At 40.4% G+C, this 22,144-nt stretch overlaps 1 protein-coding gene across 2 annotated transcripts in view; it reads right to left on the bottom strand.

Annotated features, from left to right (window-relative positions):
* Positions 1-8,063: 8,063 nt before the first annotated feature.
* Positions 8,064-22,144, bottom strand: part of LOC139557641 (F-actin-monooxygenase mical1-like) — a 49,633-nt gene continuing 35,552 nt past the window's right edge. For both annotated transcript variants that reach the window (XM_071372701.1, XM_071372702.1), the window contains exons 23-26: positions 20,955-21,048; positions 14,155-14,248; positions 13,744-13,814; positions 8,064-12,447 (exon numbers count right to left, since the gene is read on the bottom strand). In XM_071372701.1, coding sequence (XP_071228802.1) covers positions 12,311-12,447; positions 13,744-13,814; positions 14,155-14,248; positions 20,955-21,048 — 396 coding nt within the window. In that variant the 3' untranslated portion in view covers positions 8,064-12,310. The remainder of the gene's footprint in view (positions 12,448-13,743; positions 13,815-14,154; positions 14,249-20,954; positions 21,049-22,144) is intronic.

Raw genomic sequence — 22,144 nt, 5'->3', positions numbered from 1 at the left:
TCATTAACTCAGTAGTGCACAGAGCCCCAGGACCAAGGTCAGACATGCTGACGTCTTTATGTTTTCCAAAAACCACTGCATATTCTCCCAGAGAATCCCATGATTCTCATTATGACCTGCAAGGGGTATTATCAATCAAACATCATCCGTGGCAATCCATTGGAATGCAAGGCAGCTATTAGTAAGCTTGTTGTCAGACACTCTCCTCACGCACAGTTTGAAAACACAAAAGTGAGACAAAATACACCATTAACTGTTGAAATAAAGTTAATATTTTCCAACCATGATAAGGGTAAGATCATGATAGGGATGATATCTACACCAGAGAGTAACAACAGTCTGTTTTTGTTGATGGTGCCATGTGGGTTTAACTTTATAAAGCCTAATCCAATGGACCTCCCTAATTCCCCTACATAGATCTTTATGATAGAACATAGGAAGGAAGTACAGTAGGGATTGCAGTCATTTGTTATGCTGATATATTTATCATCAAATATAGTGTGTATGCTAATTAAATAATTAACATTTTCAAAGACACCTAAAACTACTTGATACATTCGGAATGCTATGCAGGAAATGAAAATGTTCTAATTCACACACATTTGTAAATGATGTCTTGAGTGTTGGAGTGTGCCTCTGGCTATCCGTAAATACAAGAAAAAACATGAAAATGGTGCCGTGCGGTTTGCTTAATATAAGGAATTTGAAATGATTTATACTTTTACTTTTGATACTTAAGTACATTTTAGCAATTACATTTACTTTTGATAGTTAACTATATTTAAAACCAAATACTTTTAGACTTTTACTCAAGTAGTATTTTACTGGGTGACTTTCACTTTTACTTGAGTCATTTTCTATTAAAGGTATCTTTACTTTTACTCAAGTATGACATTTGGGTACTTTTTACACCACTGCCCACCACCATGCTTGAAAATATGAAGTGGTATTCAGTGATGTGTTGTGTTGGATTTGCCCCCAAACACAACGCTTTGTATTCAGGACAGAAAGTTGATTTCTTTGCCACACGTTTTGCAGTTTTAATTAATTGCCATGTTGAAAACAGGATGCATATTTTGGAATATTTGTATTCTTTACAGGCTTCCTACTTTTCACTCTATAATTATGGTTGGTATTGTGGAGTAATTACAATGTTGTTGATCCATCCTCAGTTCTCTCATATCACAACCATTAAATTGTAACAAATCACAAAATAAGCCAACCAAGCCAAGGATTAAAGAATTGCTGGAACATGTCTAGTGTTCTTGACAGAATTAACAATCCACATTTTTTCATGTAAAACAGACTTTGGGAAATAAAGCGTAGCTGAAGAAAAACCACATCCTGAAGATGGTAACAAAACAACCAAGATTGAAAGCCAAGAGAAACATCTTGAAAGGTTGAAGCAGTTAAGCACCACTGCCTCATCCTCCTATGCTTCAACATAGGCTTCATCATGGATATCCAAACAGTCAAAAAACTTTAATAGAAAAGGAAAAACACAATGAATCACTGTCGGTTATAACTGACAATTAATATGTCATTTAGCAGGCACTTTTATCCAAAGAAACTATTATAGTCAAATAATTGTATAACTACAGTAAAACATTGAATCACATTCTTCCCCAGCAAACTAGGCTACCTACCAGCTCTGTACCTGTCTGGTCCAGCTGTCACGTTCGTCGTAATGTGGAAGAGAGGAGGACCAAGGCGCAGCGTGAAGTGAATACATTCTTCTATTTATTAACGAAGAACACTGGAAAAACTTACAAAACAAAACGAACGTGACGCAATAGATCAACAAGTGCAGACACATGCAACTAACATAGACATAGACAATCACCCACAACGACAAAACAGGCTACCTAAATATGGTTCCCAATCAGAGACAACGACTAACACCTGCCTCTGATTGAGAACCATATCAGGCCAAACACAGAAACAGACAAACTAGACATACAACATAGAATGCCCACTCAGATCACACCCTGACCAAACAAAACTTATAAACATACAAAGCAAACTATGGTCAGGGCGTGACACCAGCTCAGTTTCTCTTCCACAGCAACCTGTCATGGCTAATTACTTGTCTCTCTGATATTATAGTGTATATCTCTCTCTACCCACATCAATGTGCTGTCATTATGTTATCAATCTGTTGTCAATCTACACCACAAGCAGCAGAAAATGCAACTCAGCAGTGGATCATATTCAGTAATCTAGATCAATGTGCATATAGAGTAAATCCAGATGATTGTGCATATTCAGTAATCCAGATCAATGTGCATATAGAGTAAATCCAGATTCATATGCATATCCAGATCAAATCATCCAGGTGCAGAGCAGAGCATAAAATGCTAGAAGAATACCACATCATAGCATAGATGGTAGCTTCAGACTTCAGCTTCAGAACTGAATAGAATAGACTATTTTCCCCAGAGGAAAATACATTCCGGGATACCGTGTTCAAGTGTAGCTATCCATAGTTCAGAAGAAGTACAACATCGTTTAGATATTTTTTCATATTTTGATCATCACTTCAGGCTAGTTTAAATTTTAAAGACAATTCTCAGATTGTTAGATGTTTAAAAACTGGTCCAGTGTTTTTTTCCTATGGTTCGATACACAAAGCCCCCGGAGGGACCAAATTGGCTGCTGCATTCCCTGCGCAATCACTCGAATTAGCCTGTTAAAAATGATATTATTTTCCACGATTCTGATTGTAAAACAATCTCAAAAATATATTTACAGATAAGCTACATTATTTAAATTTAGTTGTAGGGTTATGGACTTTTTTCAGAATCTGAATGTCATCCAGCGCAGAATAGCTTAGAAATTAGGCTAAAAAGTTGCTTGCTGAAATTACCTTTTTAAAATAAAAAAAGCAACTATATCATAGGACGTGGCTACAATCCTTCAATTCAGACCGAGAAGCACTGATGGACCGACTTTTGAATGAATGAGATAGGCCTATATATACCCTAAAAGCAGTTTACACGGGCGTAGCTGATTTCTCTTTCCTGTGAGGCTGCTGTAGGTGATGTAGGTAGCTATTCTCTGACTCTCCTGCCAAAAACTCGTTGAAGACTGGACAGATTACTGTCGGCAGCCACGGAAATAACAATATTTTTCAGGTTTTAGGAACCCAAACCGGCTGCGCGCGTGCGCTATCGTGCATAAATGTATTTTGTCCCCCTACACCAAACGCGATCACGACACGCAGGTTAAAATATCAAAACAAACTCTGAACCAATGACATTAATTTGGGGACAGGTCTAAAAGCATTATACATGTATGGCAATTTAGCTAGTTAGCTTGCACTTGCTATCTAACTTTAATTTGTCCTATTTAGCTAGCTTGCTGTTGCTAGCTAATTTGTCCTGGGATATAAACATTGAGTTGTTATTTTACCTGAAATGCACAAGGACCTCTACTCTGACAATTAATCCACACATAAAACGGCCAACCGAATAGTTTCTAGTCATCTCTCCTCCTTCCAGGTTTATACGGTGATCGCATCTATACTTTCATTGTATTACCACGACAACCGGCAACAAAGTTCGTCTTTCAATCACCCACGTGGGTACCTGCTTCTATAAACCAATGAGGAGATGGGAGAGGCAGGCTTTTCAGCGTGATCTGCGTCAGAAATAGGAATGACTTCTATTCTAGTCCTTGGCGTCGCAGACGCTCGTGAGCAGTGTGGGTGCAATAATTGAATAACATGGATTTCTAAATTTATTTTGCGACGCTCGCGCACGCGACGTGTACGGTCTGGTCAGCATCCCGTGGTTAAATCCCTGTTTAATGGGGAGGGGCCGAGATCTCACGGTTGTTCATTTATTGATTGAGAGAGAAGTGCAGACTGTAGTCAACATTATGTCACATTATGTCATTATGTCTCTCCCTGACGAAGGCCATGCAGCCGAAACGCGTCGGTTTTTAAACAACTTTGTTTCTATTGAACATGCCATACTAATAAAGGCATTTTAATTAATTATATGAAGAGTGCCTTGGTCCTCCTTTCTTTTTGATGACCAATTTACACCTTTTACCAAAGAGCACCTTCTATCTACCAAAATATACTATAGTGTACCTTAGTAGCGCTTCCCTTCCTCCTCTTTCTATTATGTCCTTTCTCTCTAACATCGTGCTGGTGTTGAACAACAAATAATGGGATCATTTTTGTCAAATTGGTTACTTTTCCATCCATCAGTTTACCAAACAAAGTGGCAGGGTCATGCTGTTACAATTACAGATTGTATCTTTGATCTATACATTTGTATTACCAGACTGTAACGATTCTCTAATTCCTCCTCCTCCTCGGACGAGGAGAGAGGGATCTGAAGACCAATGTGCAGCGAGGTATGATGACATAACTGATATTTATTGAATTACGAAACGAACACGAAAACACTTGAAAATTACAAAATAACAAACACGACGTAGACAGACCTGAACATGGAACTTACATACAACATGAAGAACGCACGAACAGGTACACGACTACAAACAAACGCTACAGTCCCGTGTGGCACGAACATACATACAGACACAGGAGACAACCACCCACAACGAACACTGTGAAACAACCTACCTAAATATGACTCTCAATTAGAGGAACGCCAAACACCTGCCTCTAATTGAGAGCCATACCAGGCAACCCTTAAACCAACATAGAAACAGACAACATAGAATGCCCACCCAAACTCACGTCCTGACCAACTAACACATACAACAAACTAACATAAATAGGTCAGGAACGTGACACAGACCAACATGTGCAGTAGCCTATTCATTGAAATACGAATAGGATTTATTGCTTTTCATCAGGGTGACATCATGCAAATGTATGTTTAGTATTTACTGTTGATGCATTCATCTATACTTTTCATACACATGCAGAATACTGAAAATGGCACTGCATAGCCAAATTGCAATGGGTTTATGCATGCTCTCAGTGCATGTTGATTTGGCAAACATTAATATTACTGTCAGACATTGAATATCAGTAAGTATTATTTGATAATTATAAATTATATATCAAGCTTTACAGCTAGCCATAGCCTATGTGCTCACACAACACCACAATGCAAGCACAACACTCACAAGAAACAGGATGCAAATTGTTAATGACCACACTGGATTATAACAGCATATTGTAGATGTGAAGGACTCCTTCATGCCCTTGACCCTTCACAGGTTTATAGTATACATTAATCTCTCATAGGCTTATCCGGTACGGATCATTTGACAACTTGTCATAGCACTATGCAATGACAAAGGAGAAGCAATGTCAAACACAGCATCAATTAGTCATGTAAGGAAAACAAGGCATACCATCACATTTCTATGCAATGATTATAACACATATTAACCATTGTTTCTTTCCTGTTCAAAATCAGAACTCGGTTTAACACACTTTAACCCTAAAAGCAGCAACATATATATTTTTTTGCCCCAAATTGATAATGATTGAAAAGAGACACTTTGGAACGCTATGGGCTATCAAATCAGTTCTTATTGTATCTGAAAGATGAGACTCTCAACTTGGTATAGAGACATTGACTGGAAGCTAAGTATGTATTTTCCGGCAGCATACCACCCTGCATCCTGCTGCTGGCTTGCCTCTGAAGCTAAGCAGGGTTGTTCCCTGGAAGGGAGACCAGATGCTGCTGGAATTGGTGTTGGAGGGCCAGTAGGAGGCACTCTTTTCTCTTGTCCCAAAAAAATATCCCACTCCCCCAGGGCAGTGATTGGGGATATTTCCCTGTGTAGGGGTGCCCTCTTTCGGATGGGACGTTAAAAGGGTGTCCTAACTATCTGTAGTTACTAAAGATCCCATGGAACTTATTGTAAGAGTAGGGGTGTTAACCCCAGTGTCCTGGCTAAATTCCCAAGCGGGCCCTCATACAACCATGGCCACCTGTATATAGGTTTAACCTTGGTTGCAGAGATGAGTACTTGGTTGCAGAGATGAGTACTGAAGAGCTGTTACATGATAATAATGATGAGGGTACAGTATTATCCTGTACTGAGCTCACCTCAGCTGAAGGGCTCACACTCAAGCCATACCAAGTTACCCAAGACCTGACGAAGAAGTTCACCCTAAAATAAATCTGTTGTACAACCTCACTGACAATCAAACCAAAGGTCCATTCTAGAGCTCATCTGTACCTAATAACACTGACTCAAAAATGACCATCACTTGTGTACTAGTAAACTATGCTTAAAGTCCCAATGCAGTCCCTAAATTGTGTTTTAAAATCATCACTGTATGCCTAATAAATACACTGTGTGTTTATTTAATGAAAATAACTCCAGCATATATTTTGTTTCATTTATTTCACTTAGCCTATTTTGGCCATTCAAATGCTCAGTCTTATCGTGTGGGTGTTAGGAAACACATTTGAAGATATTTACATACACCGTTCTGATTGGCAGATGAAAAGTCATTGGTCTATTATAATCAGATCATATTGTGATGTCATGATCTGGGTCAAGAACTCCATCCCACCTGAACAGGCTGAAATTACAGCCATTTTTTTCAAACAGCTCTTACCCTTTTTGTGTATCATCATAATTTTCACAATTTCAGTGTTATGTCGACCTCATATTGTGAAATTGTCATAACATTTTTGGAACGTTTTGCATCCTCCCTCGCCCAGATTTACAAGATGGCATCATACGCACTTGCCCAGCTTGCCATACTCACCCATTCATACTTAGAGCCCAAGGTTAATACTTTGGAGGACCCTTTGTAACTTTGGCCAGGTAATGTATATTGTAAGTGTTGTACGCAAGCACTGTAATCAAGGGTTCCTGTTAACATCAAATTAATCTCATGACCTCTTCTCCCTTTGCTGAATAATAAATATAGAGGATGAGGGTTCATATTTATACTAATAAAACCTGCATGAGATTAAAAAAATAGGTACATGTAGGAAATTCACCTTGGTAAATGTACATGATTTTGCAAAGAAAGACAATTAGCAATAAAGGTTATAATAATAAAGAAACATTTGTAGTATAATGCTTCACCTGCCATCTTTGTTTGGCCTGCAAATGGAGCTTTGTTTGGCATCAATTATGCTGCGTTTACACAGGCAATACAATTTGGATTTTTTTCCAATAATTTGTCTTTTGATCAATCAGATCAACTCTTTTGGCCAATCAGATCAACATTATGCCAATAATTGGGCAAAAGATCAGAATTAGGTTGCCTGTGTAAACGCATCCTTGGTGAATCTGGCACATGATTATACAATAATTGAGCATCTAACTCATTAAGGCTTCAGGTCGGTTCATTTAGTTTGGTTGCAGAGAGTGGAGACATTTGCATAACACTTTAATAAGAGGCCTATTTCTCTGCAGGGTGCTCGTGTTGTGTGGCTAAGTGAGTTGGTCCACTTTGAGCTCACCTCTGCACCTCAGAGCACCAGCTCCTTCAGTAGGTGGCATAACCTCTTTTATAACTTCCAGTATTATATTCAGGTTATTAAAAAGAGTCCAAGAGGCTGGATATAGTTGTTTTGCACTGCTAGCAGGCATCACTGAGCATGTTCAATTTGCTGTGAAACAAAATACAATACTTCTTTATACTAGATTATGTCTTGAAAGTCAATTCAATGCCAGTGCCATCAGAATAAACTGTAGATTACAGCCAACACTCGCTGAATTTATAGTTCATGGGCAATTTGTGAAGTCACGTCTCTACAAACTCTGTCACACAATGTATGTATGCTCTCTAGTGGTAACCATTAGGACCAACAACAAAACATGGAAACATGATGGAAAAACAGTCAACACACGTCTTATACAGCAAACAACTCCAATACTGTAAGTATAATCTAATAACTAAGGGTTCTAGTCTATTCAATCTGTATTGTGTGGAAGTTCAGCATTACAGCATGATTGACATTTAAAGGCAAGGTTCCCGCATTAGCGGAGACTGCATTCACGGCAAACGCTGCATATGTCCGCTAAATCGGAAATTACCTTTACATTTCTATCAAACAATCTGTAACGCTTCAGCGACACATAGAGCCCTTAGTAAAAGGAGCTGAAACTGCATTATCTTTATTTGATTTTCTGCAAAGTACTGTCCTGGCAGCATAATAAGATACATAGGCCTAAGGCCGGGTCTCACTCACAACAGTTTTCCCTGTATTAAACTTGGCCATACTGTTAACATATATTTATTTACAGAGATTTGCAAATGACAAATGATGGCTAATGGTTATAGTCAACAACAAAAAAATACCCGGTCACTTCAGAATGTATTTCACCCATACACTATCATAGGCTGCGTTTAGACAGGCAGACAAATTCTGATCTTTTGTCCAATCAGATCAGCTCTAAAAAAGATTGGTCAAAAAAACGAATTATTGGAAAAAGGGTCAGAATTGAGTCTTAGTACCACAGATATCCACGAAGTGACCAATATATAAAATCCATCCAACATGGATTCCTAGAGAGCACCATTAACCCCTGAGAATATTTTATTTATTTTTTATTTAACTAGACAAGGCAGTTAAGAACAAATTCTAATTTACAATGACGGCCTACACCAGCCAAACCCAGACGACACTGGGCCAATTGTGCGCCGCCCTATGGGACTCCCAATTACAGCCGGTTGTGACACAGCCTGGATTTGAACCAGGGTGTCTATAGTGACGCCTCTAGCACTGAGATGCAATGACTTAGACCACTGCTATATTGTAATTACTTTGCCACCATGGCCTATTTATTGCCTTACCTCTCTTATCCTACCTCATTTGCACATGCTGTATATAGAGTTTTTATACTGTATTATTGATTGTATGTTTGTTTATTCCATGTGTAACTCTGTGTCGTTGTATGTGTCGAACTGCTTTGCTTTATCTTGGCCAGGTCGCAGTTGCAAATGAGAACTTGTTCTCAACTAGCCTACCTGGTTAAATAAAGGTTAAATAAAATTTAAATAAAATTTAAAAATAAAAATAAAAACTGCGCCACTCGGGAGAATAACATCAACTATCAATGTAACATGCAAAGCAATCCACAACATGAGCCACTGAAAAGTGCTAACGAAGTAAAAAAAATATATATATAGTAATAATATCATATATTTAAAGCCCCCATGCAGTCTTAATGTTATTTTTTTTTTTTTTATCATTACTGTACGTCTAATAAAATCACTGTTTTTATTTCATGAATATAATATTTTTTTTTATATATGCTCAGTCTGATCGTGTTGATACAAATGTTTGATACAAATATATTTACATACATAGCCCTGATTGGTGGATAGCATCGTCTAGACAAGGGCTCGCCAACCCTGTTCCTTGAGAGCTACCGTCCTGTTTTTCAAACAGCTCTTACACAAAAAGGGCACTATCATTTCATAATTTCAATGTGTAATTTTGACATCAGTGTGGAAATATCATTAAAAAAAACTGTAAAAATCACATTAACTGCATATATATAATATATAATAATATATTATATATACACACTCACACAACCATTCAAAAGTTTGGGGTCACTTAGAAATGTCCTTGTTTTTTAAATAACTTTTTTGTCCATTAAAATAACATCAAATTGATCAGAAATACAGTGAAGACATTGTTAATGTTGTAAATGACTATTGTAGCTGGAAACGGCTGATTTTTAATGGAATATCTACATAGGCGTACAGAGGCCCATTATCAGCAACAATCACTCCTGTGTTCCAATGGCACGTTCTGTTAGCTAATCCAAGTTTATCATTTTAAAAGGCTAATTGATCATTAGAAAACCCTTTTGCAATTATGTTAGCACTGAAAACACACTAAAACTGTTGTGCTGATTAAAGAAGCAATAAAACTGTCCTTCTTTAGACTAGTTGAGAATCTGGAGCATCAGCATTTGTGGGTTCGATTACAGGGTCAAAATGGCCGGAAACAAATAACTTTCTTCTGAAACTTGTCAGTCTATTCTTGTTCTGAGAAATTAAGGCTATTCCATGCGAGAAATTGCCAAGAAACTGAAGATCTCATACAACGCTGTGTACTACTCCCTTCACAGAACAGTGCAAACTGGCTCTAACCAGAATAGAAAAAGGAGTGGGAGGCCTGGTGCACAACTGAGCAAGAGGACAAGTACATTAGAGTGTCTAGTTTGAGAAACAGATGCCTCACAAGTCCTCAACTGGCAGCTTCATTAAATAGTACCCACAAACACCAGTCTCAACGTCAACAGTGAAGAGGCGAGATACTGGCCTTCTAAGCAGAGTTGCAAAGAAAAAGCCATATCTCAGACTGGCCAATAAAAATAAAAGATTAAGATGGGCAAAAGAACACGGACACTGGACAGAGAAAGATTGGAAAAAAGTGTTATGGACAGACTAATCTAAGTTTGAAGTGTTCGGATCACAAAGAAGAACATGCGTGAGACGCAGAAAAAATGAAAAGATGCTGGAGGAGTGCTTGACGCCATCTGTCAAGCATGGTGGAGGCAATGTGATGGTCTGGGGGTGCTTTGGTGGTAGTAAGGTAGAAGATTTGTACAGGGTAAAAGGGATCTTGAAGAAGGAAGGCTATCACTCTATTTTGCAACGCCATGCCATACCCTGTGAACGGCGCTTAATTGGAGCCAATTTATTCCTACAACAGGATAATGACCCAAAGCACAGCTCTAAACTAAGCAATAACTATTTACGGAAGAAGCAGTCAGCTGGTATTCTGTCAATAATGAAGTGGCCAGCACATTCACCGGATCTCAACCCTATTGAGCTGTTGTGGGAGCAGCTTGACCGTATGGTACGTAAGAAGTGCCCATCAAGCCAATTCAACTTGTGGGAGGTGCTTCAGGAAGCATGGGTTGAAATCTCTTCAGATTACCTCAACAAATTGACAACTAGAATGCCAAAGGTCTGCAAAGCTGTAATTGCTGCAAATGGAGGATTCTTTGAAGAAAGCAAAGTTTGAAGGACACAATTATTATTTCAATTAAAAATCATTATTAATAACCTTGTCAACACCTCGACTATATTTCCTGTTCATTTTGCAACTTATTTCATGTATGTTTTCATGGAAAATAAGGACATTTCAAAACACATTTTTATGGTCCAATCTCAAACTACAATTTTTTTTGTATTATATCTAATTTTGTCACTACATTATACAAAAGTAGAATTGCGATAATCTCATTACCTTTGTGCTTAGCAGAACTAGCTGATTTAGGTTTACCAAAATAAATGAACATGAATCCAGAATCCATTTGAAACAATACTGTCCAACCCACAGAATATAATATCTCCACAATCCACCATGTGTTAAGAACATGCGACTTTGGGTCCTTGGCTTTGTATTGTCAGCAGGTCCTCAGTGAGGTTGGTGTGAGTTCAGCTGGCTGTGGTGGTCTCTCTATCCTGGGGCTGCTGCTGGAGCAGGACTGCCTTGACTTCGGATGGACTGCCCATGGGCACAGGCCAGGAAGGACAGCCAGTTCTCCAGGCCAGGGTCTGTGTCGTTGCCTCTGGTCAGTATACTGTGCCTCAACACTGAGCACAACACTTGTTGAGAAATACCTTCACCAATCTTTGGCTTCGCAAATGCAACGTTATGGGTGTGTCTGTAAGCAGCAAGTCTCTACTAATATATTTAAGTGGGTATGTAACTGCACATGTATTCATGTGTGTGTGTGTGTATGTGTGTGTGTGGCAGTGGGTGTACCTGTACGTGTGTTTGTGCATATACACTGAGTGTACAAAACATTAGGAACTCTTTCCATGACATAGACTGACCAGGTGAATCCAGGTGAAAGCTATGATCCCTTATTGATGACACTTGTTAAATCCACTTCAATCAGCGTAGATGAAGGGGAGTAGTCAGGTTATAGAAGGATTTTTAAACCTTGAGACAATTGAGACATGTATTGTCTATGTGTGCCATTCAGAGGGTGAATGGGCAAGATAAAATATTTAAGTGCCTTTGAACGGGGTATGGTAGTAGATGCCAGGCGCACCGGTTTGAGTGTGTCAAGAACCGCAACGCTGCTGGGTTTTTCACGCTCAACAGTTTCCCGTGTATATCAACAATGCTCCACCACCCAGCCAATTTGACACAACTGTGGGAATCATTGGAGTCAACATGGGCCAGCATCCCTGCGGAACGCTTTTGACACCTTGTAGAGTCCATGCACCAACAAATTTAGTATGTTCTGAGGTGTTCTTAATGTTTTGTACAGTTGGTGTATATTACAGTCCAAGTCACCCTCACGCCCAGTACACCTGTGCCCCCGCTGAGGCTGTAGGGTGTCTCTTGACCTCTAGCAGCGAGGTGGACTGCTACTCATCAGTCTCCGTCTCTTGTAGTCTCTTCTCGTCTAGGAAGGCCACCAGAGAGTTCCTCATGTCCACCACCTCCAGCATATCCTGCAGCACACGCTCCTCTTCTGCCTGCTGCTCCACAGTCTTCTCAGAATCTGGGGTGGACACGGACAGAACGAAAATGACAAACTTTGAACAGGAGCTGAACAGAAAGAAGTCTATCTGCACACTGTTTGCTGCTCCCGATAAGTGATCTTTCAACAATGCTATCAGTAGCTAGGTTTCCATCCAATTGGCGACAGACTTTCATGCAAATATTCTCAAATCCGCATAAAGAAAATATGTGCATTTTCCCACTAGTGGTGTATTTCCAAAAAAACTGACTTGTTACAGATAAAAAATCAGTGCATGACGATGTAGTGCACAAAAAATGTAAGTTTTCATGTAGCGAATAAAAATCTAAAGTTCAATGTGTTTCTATCACATTTTCTACTCTAGCAGTGTGTTAAATAGCAAATGTGCCTACTCTGGTCATGGCACATGTGCTCTAGCCAACAGCTGGCAGATAGTGCAGGTAGGCTCTGCGGCAGTGGAGGCTGGTGGGAGGAGCTATAGGAGGACAGGCTTATTGTAATGGCTGGAATGGAATATATGGAACGGTATCAAACACATCAAACATATGGAAACGACATGATGAGATTATGGATTATGACTGTCAAAACGGCAGTCAAGCATCGATCATCATGTCACCAAAATAAGACATTCAACACTGATTGGAAAGGGGCATCAAGCTCATACCATGCAGTTCACCACTGTTTTTTATTTGATTGAACCTTTATTTAACTATGCAAGTCAGTTAAGAACTAATTCTTATTTACAATGACGGCCTACCCCGAAGAAACCCGGATAACGCTTGGCCTATTGGGCGCAGCCCTATGGGACTCCCAATCACGGCCGGATGTGATACAACCTTGGTGAGATGCAGTGCCTTAGACCACAGCGCCACTCGGGCGCCACTGTGAAGTTCATCATAACTTATTTAATCTGTAGCCTAATTTAAACTGCATGGTTTTCCGAGTCATAGTGTGAGGACCACACACCATGTCATCGTGTGACTCCAAGTTTACTTCGATATAATGGTTATTATATAAATATTTGCGCATTAAGGCATTTACACTGCCATTTCTCGCATAGTACATTTTTACACAAAAAAGATCCCACCATGTTGAACGAACAAATTATCTGTCTGCTTTTATTAAATTGTACCGAAACTTCCTGTTTCTATCACAGCTCTTGTGATTTATTTTATATTGTATGACTTTAATCGCATAAAAACTGGATGGAAACGTGGTTAGTGACACAAATGCAACGTTTCGGTCTGTGTTTCACATTGAAATACAGTGAACATCATGAATATAAAGAAAATAAACTGTTTGTGTAGGCTAACTTACCATCCAGCTCGTATTGTCTCAGCTCCATCTCTAGCGTGCTCTGTTTGTCCTCCAGCTCTAGCTGTCGAGACCTGAGGGGCCAAGAGAAGGAAACACCAGCTGGATAAGAACAGGGTGACTCAACCTAGAAGACTGCTTCCGGCTGTTTACAGTCAATGGAGCCTTAAAGTAAGCTGTGAGCAAACTCCCACACTGCCAACAGCTCATGAGGCAACAATACAAGGAAGCAACTGTTGAATAAGGGTCAGCATAAACAATAGTGACATTGTGGAGGGAGGGACGTCTGCTGCTGTGTCCCCACTGGCTTGCTGGGAACTTATGTGCTAAACAGAAAACGAAGCTTTACTCAATATGTATTGAAATGTGATGAATGAAAACAAACAAAAAAATAAAACAGGGCTATATACTTACGCCACTATAAGGTCTGACTCCTCAGATACCAGAGTGTTCTTCTGGTGACCCAGATGGACCCACTGGTCGATCATCCCAGGAGAACCACAGCTGTCTGGGGGAGGAAACAGAGGGTGAATGTCAAAAGTATTTTCCACTATTTGTTGGTGAAAATATGGACGAGGATTACAGTGCCTTCAGAAAGTATTCATACCCCTTGAATTCTGTGTTACAGCCTGAATAAAAAATTGATTAAATATTATATATATATTTTTTTTTAAACACATCTACACACAATACCCCATAATGACAAAGTGAAAACATGTTTAGACATTTTTGCTAATTTATTGAAAAATACAGAAATATCTAATTTACATAACTATTCACACCCCTGAGCCAATAAATGTTAGAATCAACGTTTGGCAGCGATTACAGCTGTGAGTCTTCCTGGATAATTCTCTAAGAGATTTGAACACCTGTATTATACAATAGTTGCACATTATTCTTAAAAACAATTATTCATTGGTTGTTGATCATTGCTAGACAGCCATGTTCAAGTCAATTTAAGTCAAAACTGTAACTAGGCCACTCATTGTCTTGGTAAGCAACTCCAGTGTATATTTGGCCTTGTGTTTTATGTTATTGTCCTGCTGAAAGGTGCATTGGTCTAGAATTTCCTCTCTGATTTTGCCTTTGCTTAGCTCCATTTCATTTCTTTTTATCCTAAAAAAAACTCCATAGTCAAATTAAATCAAATTTTATTGGTCACATACACATGGTTAGCAGATGTTAATGCGAGTGTAGCGAAATGCTTGTGCTTCTAGTTCCAACAGTGCAGTAATATCTAACAATTTCACAATAACTACCTTATTCACACAAGTGTAAACGGATGAATAAGAATATGTACATATAAATATATGGATGAGCGATGGCCGTGCGGAATAGGCAAGATGCAGTTAATGGTATAGAGTACAGTATATACACATATGAGATGAGTAATGTAGGGTATGTAATCATCATATAAAGTGGCATTGTTTAAAGTGACTAGTGATACATTTATTACATCAAATTATTAATTATTAAAGTGGCTAGAGATTTGAGTCAGTATGTTGGCAGCAGCCACTCAATGTTAGTGATGGCTGTTTAACAGTCTGATGGCCTTGAGATAGAAGCTGTTTTTCAGTCTCTCGATCCCAGCTTTGATCCACGTGTACTGACCTCGCCTTCTGGATGATAGTGGGGTGAACAGGCAGTGGCTTGGGTGGTTGTTGTCCTTGATGATCTTTTTGGCCTTCCTGTGACATCGGGTGCTGTAGGTGTCATAGAGGGCAGGTAGTTTGCCCTCGGTGATGCGTTGTGCAGACCGCACTACCCACTGGAGAGCCTTGCGGTTGAGGGCGGTGCAGTTGCCGTACCAGGCGGTGATACAGCCCGACAGGATGCTCTCGATTGTGCATCTGTAAAAGTTTGTGAGTGTTTTCGGTTACAAGCCAAATTTCTTCAGCTTCCTGAGGTTGAAGAGGCGCTGTTGCGCATTCTTCACCACACTGTCTGTGTGGGTGGACCATTTCAGTTTGTCCGTGATGTGTACGCCGAGGAACTTAAAACTTTCCACCTTCTCCACTACTGTCCCATCGATGTGGATAGGGGGGTGCTCCCTCTACTGTTTCCTGAAGTCCACGATCATCTCCTTTGCTTTGTTGACGTTGAGTGAGAGGTTATTTTTCTGACACCACACTCCGAGGGCCCTCACCTCCTCCCTGTATGCTTTCTCGTCGTTGTTGGTAATCAAGCCTACCACTGTAGTGTTGTCTGCAAACTTGATGATTGAGTTGGTGGCGTGCATGGCCACGCAGTCATGGGTGAACAGGGAGTACATGAGAGGGCTGAGAACGCACCCTTGTGGGGCCCCAGTGTTGAGGATCAGCGGGGTGGAGATGTTGTTTCCTACCCTCACCACCTGGGGGCGGCCCGTCAGAAAGTCCAGGACCCAGTTGCACAGAGCAGGGTCGAGACCCAGGGTCTCAAGCTTAATGATGAGTTTGGAGGGAACTATGGTGTTAAATGCTGAGCTGTAGTCAATGAACAGCATTCTTACATAGGTATTCCTCTTGTCCAGATGGGTTAGGGCAGTGTGCAGTGTGATTGTGCCGTCTGTTGACCTATTTGGGCGGGAGGCAAATTGGAGTGGGTCTAGGGTATCAGGTAGGGTGGAGGTGATATGATGCTTGACTTGTCTCTTAAAGCACTTCATGATGACAGAAGTGAGTGCTACGGGGCGATAGTCGTTAAGCTCAGCTACCTTAGCTTTCTTGGGGACAGGAACAATGGTGACCCACTTGAAGCATGTGGGCACAGCAGACTGGGATAGGGATTGATTGAATATGTCCGTAAACACACCAGCCAGCTGGTCTGCGCATGCTCTGAGAACACGGCTAGGGATGCCGTCTGGGCCAGCAGCCTTACGAGGGTTAACACGTTTAAATGTTTTACTCACGTTGGCCATGGTGAAGGAGAGCCCACAGGTTTGGTAGCGGGTCGTGTCAGTGGCACTGTATTGTCCTCAAAGCCAGCAAAGAAGTTGTTTAATTTGTCTGGGAGCAAGACGTTGTTGTCTGCGACGGGGCTGGTTTTCTTTTTGTAATCTTACTTTGTCTCTATACTGACGCTTAGCTTGTTGATTGCCTTGCGGAGGGAATAGCTACACTGTTTGTATTCAGTCATGTTTCCGGTCGCCTTGCCATGATTAAAAGCAGTGCTTTGCGCTTTCAGTTTTGTGCGAATGCTGCAATCAATCCACGGTTTCTGGTTAAGGAAGGTTTTAATAGTCACTGTGGGAACAACATCACCGATGCACTTGCTAATAAACTCGCTCACCGAGTCAGCGTATACATCAATGTTGTTGCCTGAGGCTATTCGGAACATATCAAAGTCCACATGATCGAAGCAATCTTGAAACATGGAATCCAATTGGTCGGACCAGCGTTGAACAGACCTGAGCACGGGCGTTTCTGTTTAAGTTTTTGTCTATAGGCTGGGGACAACAAAATGTCGTGGTCAGATTTGCCCAAAAGGAGGGCGGGGGAGGGCTTTGTATGCATCGCGGAAGTTAGAGTAGCAATGACCAATAATGCTGCTAGCTCGAGTCATTCGATATGTTGATGAAATTTAGGGAGCCTTGTTTTCAGATTAGCTTTTGTTAAAATCCCCAGCTACAATACATGCAGCCTCAGAATATATGGTTTCCAGTTTACATAGAGTCTAGTGAAGTTATTTCAGGAACGTCGAGGTATCTGTTTGAGGAGGATATACACGGCTGTGATTATAATCGAAAAGAATTCTCTTGGTAGATAATGCGGTCGGCATTTGATTGTAAGAAATTCTAGGTGAGGTGAACAAAAGGACTTGAGTTCCTGTATGTTGTTATGATTACACCACAAGTCGTTAATCATAAGGCATACACCCCTGCCCTTCTTACCAGAGAGATGTTTGTTTCTGTTGGCACGATGCGTGAAGAAATCGGGTGGTTGTACCGACTCTGATACCATATCCCGAGTGACCCATGTTTCCGTGAATCAGAGAATGTTACAATCTCTGATGTCTCTCTGGAAGGCAACCCTTGCTCGAATTTCGTCTACCTTGTTATCAAGAGACTGGACATTGGCGAGTATTATACTCGGGAGCGGTGAGCGATGTGCCTGTCTATGAAACCTGACCACAAGACCGTTCCGTCTGCCCCTTCTGTGACGCCGTTGTTTTGGGTCGCCTACAGGGATCAGATCCATTGTCCTGGGTGGTGGTTATTCCTGGTCGTAATGTTGGTAAGTTGACGTTGCTCTTAGATCCAATAGTTCTTCCCGGCTGAATGTAATAATACTTAAGATTTCCTGGGGTAACAATGTAAGAAATAATACATAAAAAACAAAATACTGCATAGATTCCTAAGAACGCGAAGCGAGGCGACCATCTTTGTCGGCGCCATCTTGCTATTCCTTGCCGATGACAAGTATACCCATAACATGATGCAGCCACCACCATGGTTGAAAATATGAAGAGTGGTCCTCAGAGATATGTAGCACTTTGTATTCAGGACATAAAGTTAATTTCTTTGCCACAGTTTTTGCAGTTTTACTTTAGTACCTTATTGCAAACAGGATGCATGTTTGGAATATGTTTATTCTGTACAGGCTTTCCTCTTTTCACTCTGTCATGATGGTTATTGTGGAGTAACTAAAATGTTACTGATCCATCCACAGTCTTCTCCTATCCCAGCCATTAAACTCTGCAACTGTTTTTAAGTCAGCATTGGCCTCATGGGGAAATCCCTGAGCGGTTTCCTTCCTCTCCGGCAACTGAGTTAGGAAGGACACCTGTATCTTTGTAGTGACTGGGTGTATTGATACCTCATCCAAAGCGTAATTAATACAGTGCATTCGGAAAGTATTACAGCCTTATTCTAAAATGAATTTTACAAAAATCAATCTACACACAACACCCCATAATGCCAAAGCGAAAACATGTTTAGACATTTTTGCACATTTATTAAAAATACAAATCAGAAATACCTTATTTACATAAGTATTCAGACCCTTTGCTACGAGACTCCAAATTAAGCTCAGGTGCATCCTGTTTCTATTGATCATCCTTGAGTTGTGTCTACAACTTGATAGGAGCCACCTGTAATAAATTCAATTGATTGTACATGATTTGGAAAGGCACACACTTGTCTATATAAGGTCCCACAGTTGACAGTGCATGTCAGAGCAAAAATCAAACCATGAGATCGAAGAAATTATCCTAAAGCTCCAAGACAGGATTGTGTCGAGGCACAGATCTGGGGAAGCATTGAATGTCCCTATGAACACAGTGCCGCCCGGACAAACTGAGCAATCGGGGGAGAAGGGCCTTGGTCAGGGAGGTGACCAAGAACTAATTGTCACTGACAGAGCTGGGAGGAGCTTCCAGAAGAACAACCATCTCTGCAGCCCTCCACCAATCAGGCCTTTATGCTAGAGTGGCCAGATGGAAGCCACTCCTCAGTAAAAAGGCACATGACAGCCTGCTTGGAGTTTGCCAAAAGGCACCTAAAGGACTCTAAGACCATGAGAAACAAGATTCTCTGTTCTGATGAACCCAAGCTTGAATTCTTTGGCCTCCTCACGTCTGGAGGAAACCTGGCACCATCCCTACTTTGGAGCATTGTGGTAGCTGCATCATGCAGTGGGGATGTTTTTCAGTGGCAGGGACTGGAATACTACTCCACATCGAGGGAAAGATGAGCGGAGCAAAGTACAGAGAAATCCTTGATGAAAACCTGCTCCAGAGCGCTCAGGACATCAGACTGGGGCAATGGTTCACCTTCCAACAGGACAACGACCCTAAGCACACAGCCAAGACAATGCAGGAGTGGTTTCGGGACAAGTCTCTGAAAGTCCTTGAGTGGCCCAGCCAGAGCCCGGACTTGAACCCGATCTAACATCTTTGGAGAGACCTGAAAATAGCTGTGCAGCAAAGCTCCCCATCCAACCTGACAGAGCTTGAGAAGATCTGCAGAGAAGAATGGGAGAAACTGCCCAAATACAGGTGTGCCAAGTTTGTAGCATCATACCCAAGAAAACTCGAGGCTGTAATCACTGTCAAAGGTGCATCAACAAAGTATTGAGTAAAGGGTCTGAATACTGATGTAAATGTGATATGTTTTTATTTTATTTTTTATAAATCAGCCCCCAAAAATATATATACACATTTTGGCTGAGTCATTATGGGGTATTGTGTATAGATTGACAAGGGAAAAACCTATTTATTCCATTTTAGAGTAAAGATGTAACGTAACAAAATGTGGAAAAAGTCAAGGGGTCTGAATACTTTCCGAATGCACTGTACCATGTTCAAAGGTATATTGCTGTTATTTTTTTTACTCATCTACCAATAGGTGCGAGGCATTGCGAGGCATTGGCTTCTTTGCGAGGCATTGGAAAACCTCTCTGGTCTTTGTTGTTGAATCTGTGCTTGAAATTCACTGCTCGACAGAGGGACCTTACAGATAATTGTATGTGTGGGGTACAGAGATGAGGTATTTATTGAAAAATCATGTTACCCACTATTACTGAACACGGAATGAGTCCATGCTAACTGACGTGACTTGTTAAGCACATTTTTACTCCTGAATTTATTTAGGCTTGCCATAACAATGACTCAAGACATTTCAGCGTTTCATTTTTTATTAATTTGTAAACATAATTCCACTTCGACATTATGGGGTATTGCACCTTTTTGCTGTGGAATTATGTTTACAAATAAATGAAAAATGAAACGCTGAAACGTCTTGAGTCAATAAGTATTAAACCCCTTTGTTATGACAAGCCTAAACAAATTCAGGAGTAAAAATGTGCTTAACAAGTAACATAATAAGTTGCATTGACTTACTCTGTGTGCAATAAGTGTTTAACATGATTTTTGAATGACTACCTCATCTCTGTACCCCACACATGCAGTGACACAAAATCTAAATGTAATACATTTTAATTTCAGGCTGCAACGTAACAAAATGTGGAAAAAGTCAAGGGGTCTGAATACTTTCGAAGGCACTGTATATGATTGCTGAAGATTGAAAGAATAAAAAATCCAGCTGTACATTGCTGGCTTACTAAAGTTAACCAAATACCAATGTTTCGGTGTAATTACTTCCATCAGAATATCAAAGGATCAAAGATGAAAAGTCAAATCCCTGTTGTTCAGGGCAAGCTCAGGTCAGTATTTTCCAAGTTATTGTTAGTGGTCATTGTGTTAGTTAGAGCAAATGGATCTGTCTGGGTTCCCACCTTCCTCTCCTCTGAGTACCTGCTCCAGCACCACACCTTTATCCTCCAGCTCTTTATACGTCACCTCGATCTCCTCCAGTCGCCTCTGGATAGACTGGAGAGTACAAGCAGAAGATGGGTAATATTGGATAAGCAGCAATCGTCAATACTGCGTCCAGTGTTAACTTCTTATGGCTGCAGGGGCAGTATTGAGTAGCTTGGATGAAAGGTGCACTGAGTTGCCCAGAGGAAACGGCCTGCTCCTCAGTCATATTTGCTAAAATTTGTATATTATTATTAATATTGGATAGAAAACACTCTGACGTTTCTAAAACTGTTTGAATTATGTCTGTGAGTATAACAGAACTCATATGGCAGGAAAAAACCTGAGAAGTTCCACTTCCTGTTTGGATTTTTTCTGAGGGTGCTAGATTTTCAAACAAGCTCTCATTGAAATTACAGCGAGATATTGATGAGTTTTCACTTCCTACGGCTTCCACTAGATGTCAACAGTCAATAGAAATTTGTCTGATGACTCTAATGTGAAGGGGGGCCGAAGGAGACAGGAATTAGTCACCACTGCCACGAGCTGACCATGCTTTGACCACGCGCGTTCACGTGATAGGCAGCTCCATTCCATCGCTCAACTGAAGTCAATCTAATTCTCCGGTTGGAACGTTATTCAAGATGTATGTTTACAACATTCTAAAGATTGATTCAGTACATTGTTTGACATGTTTCTACTGACTGTTATGGAACTTTTGGACATTTTCGTCACGTTATAGTGGACGCGTTTTGTGACTTTGGAATTGTTTACCAAACGCGCTAACCAAAGTAGCTAATTGGACAAAAATAACGGACATTATCGAACAAATCAAACATTTATTGTGGACCTGGGATTCCTAGGACTGCATTCTGATGAAGTTCATCAAAGGTAAGGACACATTTATCATGTATTTTCTGGTTTCTGTTGACCCCAATATGGCGGCTAATTTGGCTATTGTTCTGAGCTCCGTCTCAGATTATTGCATGATTTGCTTTTTCCGTAAAGTTTTTTTGAAATCTGCACAGCGGTTGCATTAAGGAGAGGTATATCTATAATTCCATGTGTATAACTTGTATTATCATCTACATTTATGATGAGTATTTCTGTTGAAACGATGATGTTTTTGGAACTAGTGAATGTAACGCGCCACTGTAAACTCAGATTT

Source organism: Salvelinus alpinus, chromosome 28, assembly GCF_045679555.1.
Source record: "Salvelinus alpinus chromosome 28, SLU_Salpinus.1, whole genome shotgun sequence".
Classification (NCBI taxonomy): Eukaryota; Metazoa; Chordata; class Actinopteri; order Salmoniformes; family Salmonidae; genus Salvelinus; species Salvelinus alpinus.
This window is presented reverse-complemented; position numbering and strand designations above follow the sequence as displayed.